The sequence below is a fragment of the Pleuronectes platessa genome, chromosome 2, assembly GCF_947347685.1.
Source record: "Pleuronectes platessa chromosome 2, fPlePla1.1, whole genome shotgun sequence".
NCBI classification, from domain to species: domain Eukaryota; kingdom Metazoa; phylum Chordata; class Actinopteri; order Pleuronectiformes; family Pleuronectidae; genus Pleuronectes; species Pleuronectes platessa.
In genome coordinates, this window is record NC_070627.1 from 12,340,016 (window position 1) to 12,351,726 (window position 11,711).

Below are 11,711 nucleotides of genomic sequence, written 5' to 3' on the forward strand. Positions count from 1 at the left end.
CGACACTGACAGACAAATGATAATGAAGGATAGCTGTCTGAGTAAACAAGTGGAGAGGTGCCCTTGACCCGCTGTCTCCTTAATTTAGTCCGGGCTGCAAACACCCCCCCCCTCTCCCCAAGGTCTCCCACACCTCGACCACATCTGGAGAGCACGTCCAGCCGACTGGAGCCTCCACATAAAGAAACCAGTGCTTCACCTTCTCACTCGATAAACCCTCTGCAACAACTTCACAGGATCACACCTCGGCTTTGATCAAAGTCCACCATTTAGCTTATTTATTTTCTCATTTGTCTTCTCTAAAGCCTCGGAGCTTCTTTGCTTCAGGATTTCCTACGAGCAGAGGAGACGGCAGACATCAGGGGAAATAAGCACAATGCAGTGATCACATCCCACCTCCCCTCTGCGGAGGGAAATCATTTGAACCCGATTCGGTTTGTGAGGAGTGACAGGTAGACGCTGCTATGGAAACCAAACCAAAAGCAGTGTCATATATATAGCTTCTTCACAGGAGCTTTGCAAGTCGAGCGCATGCACACACACACACACACACACACACACACGCATGAACTTGACATTAATATTAAAGACTCTCTCTCGCACTCCTCTGTCACTCTGAATCTTTGGAAAAACAACACTTTTAAAATCCGTTTCACTCCAACTCCGTTTCTAACCCATCAACTGTTTTCCTCATCCCCTCGGCCCTCCTCCTTCTCTCCTGCAGGAGGTGGGGTTGATCACAGCCTGAATATTAATCTGCCTCTAATAACAATTTAAAATGCACCCACAGAATTAAAAGCTGAGGCCCAACTGAAAAAACAACAATTACAATCGCAACAGTAACCACTTTCTCTACACGAGCAAATCCAATCAGGTTCCTTAAAAACACGACATCAGTCTGATGTACCACTGTGGCTCACACCTATTTTTATCCCGTCTGCCACATTTTGATCTACAAAAAATTGGCTGCGGCAGCGTCCAAGAGACACAAAGACACACCAGGATGTAGACTACACACACAGACACCATCTATCACTCACACATCCATCAAAGTGTGGCTGCCTTTCGCTCCCTGCTGTGTTGGCCCCCTTTACACAGAAGACAGAGAATTGTGCAGGGGCTATTTATCAAACCCGCAGTAAACTAGCATTTACATATTAAAGATCCTTGAATAAAATGACAAAATTCTTTAAAAAAGGAACTGCACTCTTGGACACCAAGAAATGAAAGAGACTTACAAAATGGGACGAGCTATTTCCAGCATCTTATATCAAAAGTGCTGCTCTTCTTTTTGCAAAGACAATGCTGGATGACTCACGCATGGAGCTCTTCTAAAGATTGGGTGGGCATTCAATTCTCAGAGTAAAAAAAAGATGAGCATGTTCATTAAAAAGTCTTGTTCTTTGGTTAAAAGAAAAACACACAACCCCGTACTATTCAGATACAACTTCATTATGAAATTAACAACCACAATGTTGTAAAAATACAGGTGTCATATGTTGCTAAACCCAAATTTCCCTGGCTCAGAGTTCCTTGCACAAATCCTCTCTTGAATAATTAAATCTCAGATTAAAACACCTTGTAGCTGCAGATTGGAATAATAAACAGCAGAGGGATTATTGTTGTCATGTGGATGTTGTGCATTTTTATCACCACTGGACATGGACAGCATTAAGTAACACATGCTCGGGCACGGGCTCTGCATATCAGCTCAAGAAACACTCAAATTATTCATATCTAGGGTAAAAGTAATTTCAATCTACTGCCTTTCATTTGATTTGAATGTGAATTACATGTGACATCACTAAGTATGTTGGGGGGGGGGGGGGGGGGGGGGCAGTAATTTACGATGTGAAAATGACTCCCACAGCAGCACAATGGAGACACTTGGTTTCAACACATCTTACCACAGCCCTCACTGCATGGGATCTAACCCTTCTCTTCACTGAGATAAATATGTCCACACACTCCTCCCTTATACATTTCACTGCTCCCTCACAAGTCTGCATACTTTTACAGACCCCCCAATCTCCTCTTTCCCCTTTTGAGTGTGCTACAACAGCATGCCTCTGCAGTGGGCAGCAGACATGGGTGCTCTCTCTCCTCCCTTCCGCTCACACTGCCAACCTCTTATCAACACGTGCAAAAAACGAGAGGATGGGAGTGCAGAGTTAAAGGCGGAGGAGGAGGTGGAGGAGGAGGACGGCGAGGCGGAGGAGGAGGAGAGGGAGATAAAACGAGGAAGAAACAAAACAGGAGGGACACTATATTTAGCAGCTGAAGCTGTCACCTCCTGTTTTTCTCTCCTGAATAATCCTAGTTTGACAGCATGCATCCTGCAGAGCAGAGGTTGCTGGGATGCTCTACAACCCCACCCCTCCTCCTCCTCCTCCTCCTCCAGCAGCATCATCATCATCGTCATCATCGTCATCTCTTGAGAGAAAATAGCAAAGTAATGTAATAATTGCTGCAGGCCTGCGTGCGACAGCCACCACACATCATGCACATTTTTCATTGCCCCTGTAATTCCCAAGTGGAGATTAGGAGGAGACCAGCCGTTTTGGACAATAAACTGCTCCAAACATGTACAATGTCGTCTGCCTATAGAGAGCAAACTGTATCAGAGTACGGATCCGTGCAAATCAGCTGCAGTAATAATAGCAACCAAAATACATTGATAAAATCCTTTGTGCTATTTCCACTATTTCTCAGTATTTGAAAGCAGTATAGGGCTGGGACAGCAAAACGCTGGGACAGGCGTGTTTCCCCTCACGCAGCGATGAAGTTTTTCTGCTGGGAAAGAAGTAAACAAGCACAGCTGGCAGGTAGAAGGGCACACAGGATGTGTATTAGATAGTGCTGTGTATGCAAGTGTTTCAAACAGTGCATGATGGGACTTTAGCCAGACACAACAGCTTATTGACTTCTTGTGGACAAACAAGCAGAGCAGTGCTTACTGCTTTCAGCTTGTTTCCAAAAAACAAACACACGCACAAGTTATTTGTTTTGGAAGAAACATCTCTACTGCGATAGCTTCACTCACTAGTTAGACTATTATCCTCGCAAATCCAGATAACATCCAAATGCATCTTGTAACTGTTAACAGAAAGCAAATTCCTTCAGACGTACCCAAAACATTTCTTCCTGAACGACAGCTAGTTTCGATGACTAGCCAGGGAATAGGGATGACATGAAATCACGATTCCGCACAAGTATCGGCTGGACCGCTGACGAGTGTTTCAGGATTATTAGGAGTTCTTGAGGTGAGGCGCTCCCTCTATCCCAGACGTTGGGCTTTTTGACTTTGCAGGACTTTTTTCTTTTAAGCTGAAAAAGCACAAGCTGTCTCCTTTAAAGTACTTGTGGTGGCAAGTTAACTTTTTCTTACATAGGAAAAGCACCATGTCTTTCAGGTTTGTCTGAACTCCACTGGGCAGACTTAAGATCCATCCTGTGTAGCCGGGGGTCATCCGCCTGCAGACAGGTTCGCTGTGGATAAGCTTTCAGCGGCTCATTGATTGCTGCGAGGCTCGGCTGAGGCACTTAGCTCTGTCTCCAGTGTCACAGTAATAAGTAAGCAGACTGGGCGAGGTACGAGTGGATAAACTTTGCTCGGCCGTCCGTGCAACAATCTGGGGAGAAGCGGTATTATCTCATGGGGAGGGAAGGATGATTATAACTATGATACTTTCTTTCACAGGAGAAGTCCAAAAGACAGAAACCGCAGAGAACCACCCACAGAGAGGCATGTCACAGACAAAGGGCTCTTCTTATGCACTATATATATACATACATAGACCTGCCTATATACACCAGAATCTGTGGGAGCTGGGATCTATTGTTATAGAGTCAGAAATAGTACCGGCAGCAAAGTTCAAACTGAGTAGCAGCTCCTAATTATTCAAAGAAAAAAGGAGGTTGAGGAGAAATTGGCCAATTCTGATCTTAACTCTAAAAACTGGCAGGAGGATTGTCCCTGAGAATGAGACCAATTACAGGACAGCCTGCGTGGCTTTGTCTTTTCTCCTCGGGCGTTCTTCCCAGAGCGAACGCTGTGCCCAGGTGTTCCACGGAGGAGTGAAGTGGCCGTAGAGAAACAGAGTTAAACACTTTCAAATGTTCCCGGGGATTAGCCTAACAAGCTATTACTTGTTAATATGGTGCCATTCTCCCACAGTTTGAGGGGCAGTTAACCTCGGGGGGGACTGGCTTCTGTTCGAAGGGTCACAACCTTGCAGAGCCCTTCACACTAAAATAGCATGCGATTATAGACCTTGTTTAAATGTAAATATAGGAGTTCTCAGCTGCTGATCTAAGCCGGCCATTCATGAGAGCGAATACACCTACATAACTGGACAAATGTGACCTTTTGTTTTTGTAATAACATCAGGCTACATCGAATGCTGGCTTGTTGTGAGTGTGTGTGTGTGTGTGTGTGTGTGTGTGTGTGTGTGTGTGTGTGTGTCTATTTTCCAAGCCTTTTGAAGTCTGGGTTGATGATCTATCCCTACGAGCTTTAAATGGACATTCCTTCAGTCTTAGCCTTTGTTTGCTCTCTGGGTATTTATCACAGTTAATAACTCAGACAGCACTAACACACTCAGTAGCGACTTGAGGAACTTCAAAAGACAAATTGTCATCTTTGTTGACTCTGTAAACCTTAGTTTTACAAACCACCTCCAGTAAAAACTTACTTACTCACCGGTTAATTGGTTTATTTAAAAGATGAGGGTACATGACACTTTTATGCAGGACTAGACTTTTTATGTTGGTGGTGACTACAGGTATAGGGTGAAACAGCTAATTCAAAATAAAGGACAAACATTTGTTAATTTAAATAACTAAATCAGAGCCGAATACCAGATTTAGGGATTTCTTAGAATCTGTGCCAGAAATTAAACTTGAGCTTTGATTTTAAATGGCAATCATTTTAAGCACGGGAACTCTACAGATTGTTGTTGTGGAGCATTTAAGGAAAGGTCGCATTTAATATAATCAAATGTTATTTGTCTAGCTCATATATAAAAAAATATAGACTTTTGCCTCTCAGATCCTTAACCCCACAAGGGTGAGATAAAATGATCAACCCAAACGGGGGGGGGAATATAAATTTGTCAGTACAATACCAACATGGCTGAAAAGTAACGATTAATAAATGATAGTTTACCTAGAATGAAATTTGAAGGTATTTGAGTGTTTATAGGCGCATTGCCACTGTGAAAAACAGTCATAATATGCTGACTATATAAACGCCCAAAACTTTAAATATTAGCTTCATAAAATCCGATGAATCAGTAGAAAGTGACACCATATAACCGTCACAGGAAAACGTACGAGGCCGGGTCCCGAACACAAACTCAATAACGCATCTGATTCAATTACATGGCTCCAGTTTACACACAGCGAGTCGTTTGTCCCAATTTGTTTCATCATCAAAATTGAAAGGCTTATTAAAAATAAACTGCATCTGTCGTCAGGAGACACATATTACAAGTCAACCAAATCTGTGTGTCAGCACAAGACAGACATTACGAAACCTAAAGCAATTATTTGGTTAAGCACACTGGCACATGAAAAATTAATAAACGCACATTACGGAGCTATTCCCTGCAGTACGCTGCAAAACCAAAACAATTAGGGAATGCACAGCTTAGGTGCATTCGTAGACTCCAGCTATCTGACGTTGCTCCGTGAGGCATAAAAGTCACCTCAGAAACTAATTAAAAACAAAAGGAACTCAATTAAAAGAACGGGAAAAGAAATGACCTCTTTTCTACTGAGAAAATGTGAAACCGGTCGTGAGTGAAATTCGGCTCGATTATAGAGAGAGAGAGAAAGCAAAAGTATCAGCGAGGGAGGAGAGACTGTAGCTGGTCTCAGACATGCACTGGAGTCCGCAGATTTTCCTGAAACTTTCCAGAGGGGCTTTACGTGAGAACACAAATTCCCAGAGTCAGTTGTCTCACACTTCTCCTGCCAACGCCCAAGTAAAAACTGTGAGGAAAGTCTCTGAGAGAGCCCATGTGAGAATAGAACAAGAATATGTCCAGAAAGCGGACGAAGACGAGGGGCCCTACATGAAGAAGATGCAAACAAATTGGAAAAGAAACAAGATTTTAGGGCATTTGGCGATAAGGGCTGACCTTGCTGTCAACGTGCCATACATAAAAACATATGTGATTTCTGCAGCAGAATCTTTACGTCATGTCCTTCTTCCTACATGTTCCATCCAGGCTCCAGCCCTCACCTGCATATGCTGACATTCTCCTGTTGCTGTTAATGTGTCCCAGACAATCTCCTGCTGCTTTCCTCATATGTGAAAGTTTGGAAAAATGTCTACAGCCAATTTTCCCATGTTCATGACTGAAAACTGCTGGACGAACCTCCACTGGCAATGCCCTTCATTTACAAAGTGTTTCCATCGGTTTAGTTAAGGACCATGACACCATCACATCTGTCACTGGTCAGATCATAGAATGACATTTCCAAAATGTGTCTTTCAACATTATTCGTTATTATTATTATCAGTTCTAGGATTCCTAAAAGATTGCACTCATCCAAACTTTTGACACAGCTTGGATCTGAAGTGTAGACATTTTGTAAAACAAAACACAAAAAAACTTGGATCTGAACTTGTCAGAGGTTCATTAAAATCTTTTTCAGGGCTTCACATGGACACGAGGACTATGCCAGCACCAGACACAGCAGACCGCACCACTAAGACCTACTTTAAACAGGACAGCTCAACACACAAAGGGTCTCATGGCGCACTGGCAAACATTCATAACACGCTGGATCTCTGAGTGCGGTGCCCAGCCAAGTGTTAAATCTGACTTGATTTCAGAAGGGAGGCGAGGTCACACAAAGGCCTGTTTGGGGAACAAATAGCAGCCATGCGATTAAATGGAGACATATTCTCTGGGCCCTGAATAGTCAGAACAATGAGAACAGCAATTCCCCAAAACACTAACTCTGTACAGGACTGGAGGAACAGATGCCAGGGCTTGTGGAGCCCTAAATTCAGACAGGGCCAATAGTTTACCCATGAACAAGAGCGAGAAATCAAGATAACTGCCGACAGAAGTGAGTGTTACACCAGTAATCAATACACGTGAGCAGCAGAAGCACAGTAACTGGGTCACGGGGCACAGCAGTAATTCCAGTGGCTTACCTTTGAAGGACAGGAAGATCCTTGGAGCGGAGAGGGACTCATTAGAGGAGGTCAGCACCGCGGATGACAAGGCCAGAAGGGCCAGCAGCCAGCACAGTTTGTCCAACAACATGGTCCCTCTGTTTGTTAACAGGGGGGGGGGAAGGAGAGTCCGGGAGCTGAGGGACACAGAGGGGACGAGTGTCAGACAACAGCCGAGGCAAGTTCACCTCACAAATCAAATACAGCAACCAACCCTGACGGAGCTGCAATAACCAATCAGTTCACTTCTTCACACGATGATTTAGATCTATTAAAGCTTTTTGATATTGAAGTCATGAATCAGGGGCGGATGCTTATTGCACCTGTTCCTTCAGTTTTCTTTAGGGAGACAAAAAGTAGCCACAGCGTTTCTGACCGATTTAATTAAATCTATGGCAGTAACGAGGTTGCAGATGCAGAAGGTAACTCTCATGCACAACAGATTCTGAGTGACAGGTTCACAGTCTACTGAGTCTACTGAGACTTCAGGTCCGTTCTCACATGAGAGAAAGAACTGCATTGATGCCACCACAGCATCTGAATCTATGAGGTCCGACTGTCTGCATGGAGGGTAAAACGTTATGGGCCATAGTGTGAGCATGTGCGAGCAAGAAAGTGCGAGTGAGCATGCATCAAATAGTTCCTACATATCAAGTTAAAGATATTTTATGATATTATGAGAAGTGTAAAGAGATTTAGTTTGTCAAGGAGCGAACACAGTCTAGATAACGAACAGGTAACACTGAGTCATTTACTAACAATACATGCAGGTTTTAAGCTTATTTGAAAAACACAAAGTGCTTGAAGAAGGAACAATTTTCTAAATATATTCAATGATTTGTGGCTTTGCACAACACTAACACAACTATACACACCCCGTGAATACACTGAAAGACAGAAAATCAAGCAAAGAACCTTGACGCTAAGCCTGATATGTTTCTGTGCCTTTCTTTATCCGGTGTGCACAATTGTGGAATTAAACCAATTGGTATGTAAGACAATGATTTTGGCCAAGTATATAAACTTGAACCATAAAATTCATTGGATTCCCAAATGAGACTTTTATTGTAATGGACCATTTCCTGCACATCTACAGTTAATCCTGCTGCTGCGTGGCTTCGCCTCTGTGCGCTATGGACGCAGCAGTGTGGACGCACGGAGTCTCCTTCCAGCCGGAGGAGCTGCCCACACCTCACTTTTCACAATACCGAGACACAAAACGCGCTCGTTGAGAAATCACCGCTGCTATTTTACACCGAGGGGCCGAGTTTCAGCAGCGGCACCACAAACGGGAGGTGCCGGTGTGGTGCAGCGTGTGCGCGCACTGGCACACTCTCAGACTAAAATCACAAAGCGCATCAACGTGCTGTTATCCGCTGCACATAAAAATATCCCAACCCATAAAAAAAGGACTCAGCTTTGGTGACACAATAAGCAGCACAGAAAAGCAGCGAGTCTGCCAAAGCGTTTGGAAACAACTCCAGTGGGATTATCCACGCATGGCACTGGTCTGACTTGTAAACGTGGATCTGGAGTCTTGAGGTCAAACTGCCAGTCGAGGCTTAAAGATCAAGTTCCACGCTGAGCCCCGCAGGCAGGACAGGACTCCAAAGGCAGAGACAGTCCACCAGAATAAAGCGTGACGGCCTCTCTGAGTTATGAGGACTCGAACATGAACCACGTGTCATTTATTTTTATGGGGACCTTTGGATTTTAGATTGTCAGGTGTTGGTGGGCTCCTGCAGGAACGTCTGGTCACTGTGAAGGGCGAGGGTGCAGCGTCACACGCAGAAACATTTAACTTTCAGTGCCTCACAATCCCCGTTGCACGCACACGCACGCACACACACTTGGCTCTGTTTGAATATAAGGGCAATTTGGGAGAATAACTCCCACGCACCGGAGATAAAGCCAAACCGCGGGCGAATGGAAGTGCATCGTTTTAGCCATTCTTATCCTTAATTAAGACAGAAATCCTTCCACTTTCACAATAAACATATTTATATAGTTGCGGGTGCAGCGCGTGGATCATTCATTTTAGCTCGACTCCCCCGAATCAGGCTGGATTCCTGCTGATTAATCTCCCTGATTAGAAATGAACTTGTCACGTTACCAAAAGCAGCTTTTACATTTTGAACCTACCTCCTAGATGCGTCCGGTGGATATTGTGCCAAAGCTGGTGAACATTTAAAACCATCCACCCAAATCCTTTGAGCTCCTCTGTCCGCACGCACGAGTGTCAGTGTATCCACCGCAGATCCCGCACGATTATCCCAGAGCCAAACAAAGCTTGGATTTGAATTTAACTTGCCGCAGCCGCTTTAAACTTGAAGTGATCTCTAAAGCGCAGATTCTGTGTTTGTTTCCCCCCCTTCTTGGACGAGGTAAGAAACAAAAGAGTAGCTCCTGGAGAGATGAGTGGAGAAGAGGAGGAGGAAGAGGACCGTGCGCAACGACGCTCAAATGTGGAGTGGGGAGCAGCGACTCCTCGCAGGTGGATAGACTTGTGTCTCCCAGGCGGTGGACACACCCATGGGGGAGGGAACATACACCTTAGCATCTCCACGCTGCGCCCCGCCCCGAAACATCGCACAGTGCACGGTGCAAAGGTGAAGGTGGAGCTGGAAGATGAGGAGAGGCGTCTTTACAATCTTCCATTAGACCACTCATTATAATGTCTTATATATGATTTGATTTGAAGTATTTGTGGTAATCAAAATGACCGTTAGGCTGCTTTTATATTATGTTAGTGTGATTTGATTGATTCAAAATGTTCAAAATGAACCTTGAATTGATTCTTATCCATTATTATAATAAAACAATCTATTTACATTCCAAATAGTATTTATCGATGAAAACTAATATTCACTGAAATGTACATTCAAGACAAGGTAAATATATTAAGGTTACATGTTGTATATGTATATACTTATATTATAATTACATTTTATAAAAAATAAAATAGTAAAAACTGTCTTTCTATAGTACTTTATTAAACAAGTTAATATATGCTTTACAAAACAGACACAAAAAATCATAATATAATATGGATTTTAACAATAAACAAAATCCATCAAAACAGATAAAAATCATACCTTCCTTTCAAAAAATATTTATTAAGCAGTAAATTAAATGCTTTTATGTGTAACCATAGGTTTTGTTGCTGATTTGGGATTCACTAATTACTGGATTTTTGGAGTGACATCTTAAATTTAAATATTCCCATAATTAACCAATGCACGGACTCACAGCACAGAAGGGAGTTTGTGTAAATGCGACGTAGGCGTTATTTTATCTGAGGGATACGACAAATTCATCACAATGCAACAGCTCTGAGCTCAGATGATCCACGGAGATCTGTTCTTCAGGATGACTGGAGTAGTAGTAAGTCTTCCTCCGGAGGCTGTCACAGTTAATAAATAGAACTGAGGTCATTTCTCCACTAGATTAGCCTGTAACTGTCTGCTACTGATTTCTATTCATTGCGCTGGAGCCAGGATCAAGTTCAGCTGAGAGGCTTTCAGATGCCCGCCCCGAGCCAAACAATTGCTCAGTATCTGGTGGTATTGGCAGTCTCCCACTGTGGTACAGTGTTTGCTTTTTGAATGAACTATGAATCACAAGCTGTATTTTGACTCCGGCGTAGAAGAAAAGAAAAAAACAAGCAGACAAATGATATCAGACGAGAGGAAACATTTTTTATTTGGTGCTGTAACAGCTGCTGTGCAACAGGAATTCAGCTGCACGGTCCCTTACCCAACCGTTGAAAAGTGGCCAGATGCAGGATAAGGTCGATTTCCTCTGCCACCTCTGCGGCCTGACAGCGGATCACAGGCTCAGGCTTCAGATAGGCATCAGATATTCATGGGCAAATGGAGCCTTAAATCTTTTAATCTCACTTGAATCCCTCCCCTGATCACGATGGCTTATTGTGCTTCTTATCCAGTCAACGCGCAATGCAGCTGACGCCCAGTGTGCATGCTTATTACTCCATAAATGATAAATACAGTAGCTTAGATTCCACGCAGTTTAAAGGGAAACTTATATATAATATATACAAAAAAAATGTGCCAGATACAGTGACTTTCACTTGGACCCAAATGATTTGCAATATACAGATTCATTCAGTCATTAAAGGTTAGGAGGATAACTTGTTTGTGAAACACTTTTTTGATCTAATTTGATGAAATCCTCTTCACGTCTTAACAGCCATCAATAAATAAAGTTGTCTTAAAAATGACAAGACGCGATGTGTCGACAGCCCATCCTGCCCCGGACCGGAGTCTTCTCAAGCCACATAGACGCAGAGGAATTACACAGATGAAGCCGAGATGATTGATCGAGTGACTCACGGAAAAGTTGGCTAAGCAGTTTCGTCAGGCGGTGAGCGTCAATGGGTTTTGGGGGCGTGGCTTTAGCGTGCTGGCCAATAAGACAGGGTGGGGTCACTTGCTTTGTCTTGACAGCTTTTCCAAGATTACCAACCCCAGCTTTAATTCAGTCCAAGACTAATTCGTTG

General features: G+C 43.5%; 1 protein-coding gene across 1 annotated transcript in view; it reads right to left on the reverse strand.

Annotated features, from left to right (window-relative positions):
* sema3fa (sema domain, immunoglobulin domain (Ig), short basic domain, secreted, (semaphorin) 3Fa) overlaps positions 1-9,657 on the reverse strand; it is a 49,724-nt gene extending 40,067 nt beyond the window's left edge. The window contains exons 1-2 of the mRNA XM_053446094.1: positions 9,335-9,657; positions 7,172-7,329 (exon numbers count right to left, since the gene is read on the reverse strand). Of these exons, the coding sequence (XP_053302069.1) occupies positions 7,172-7,283 (112 nt within the window). The 5' untranslated portion in view covers positions 7,284-7,329; positions 9,335-9,657. The remainder of the gene's footprint in view (positions 1-7,171; positions 7,330-9,334) is intronic.
* Between the last annotated feature and the right edge of the window lie 2,054 nt (positions 9,658-11,711).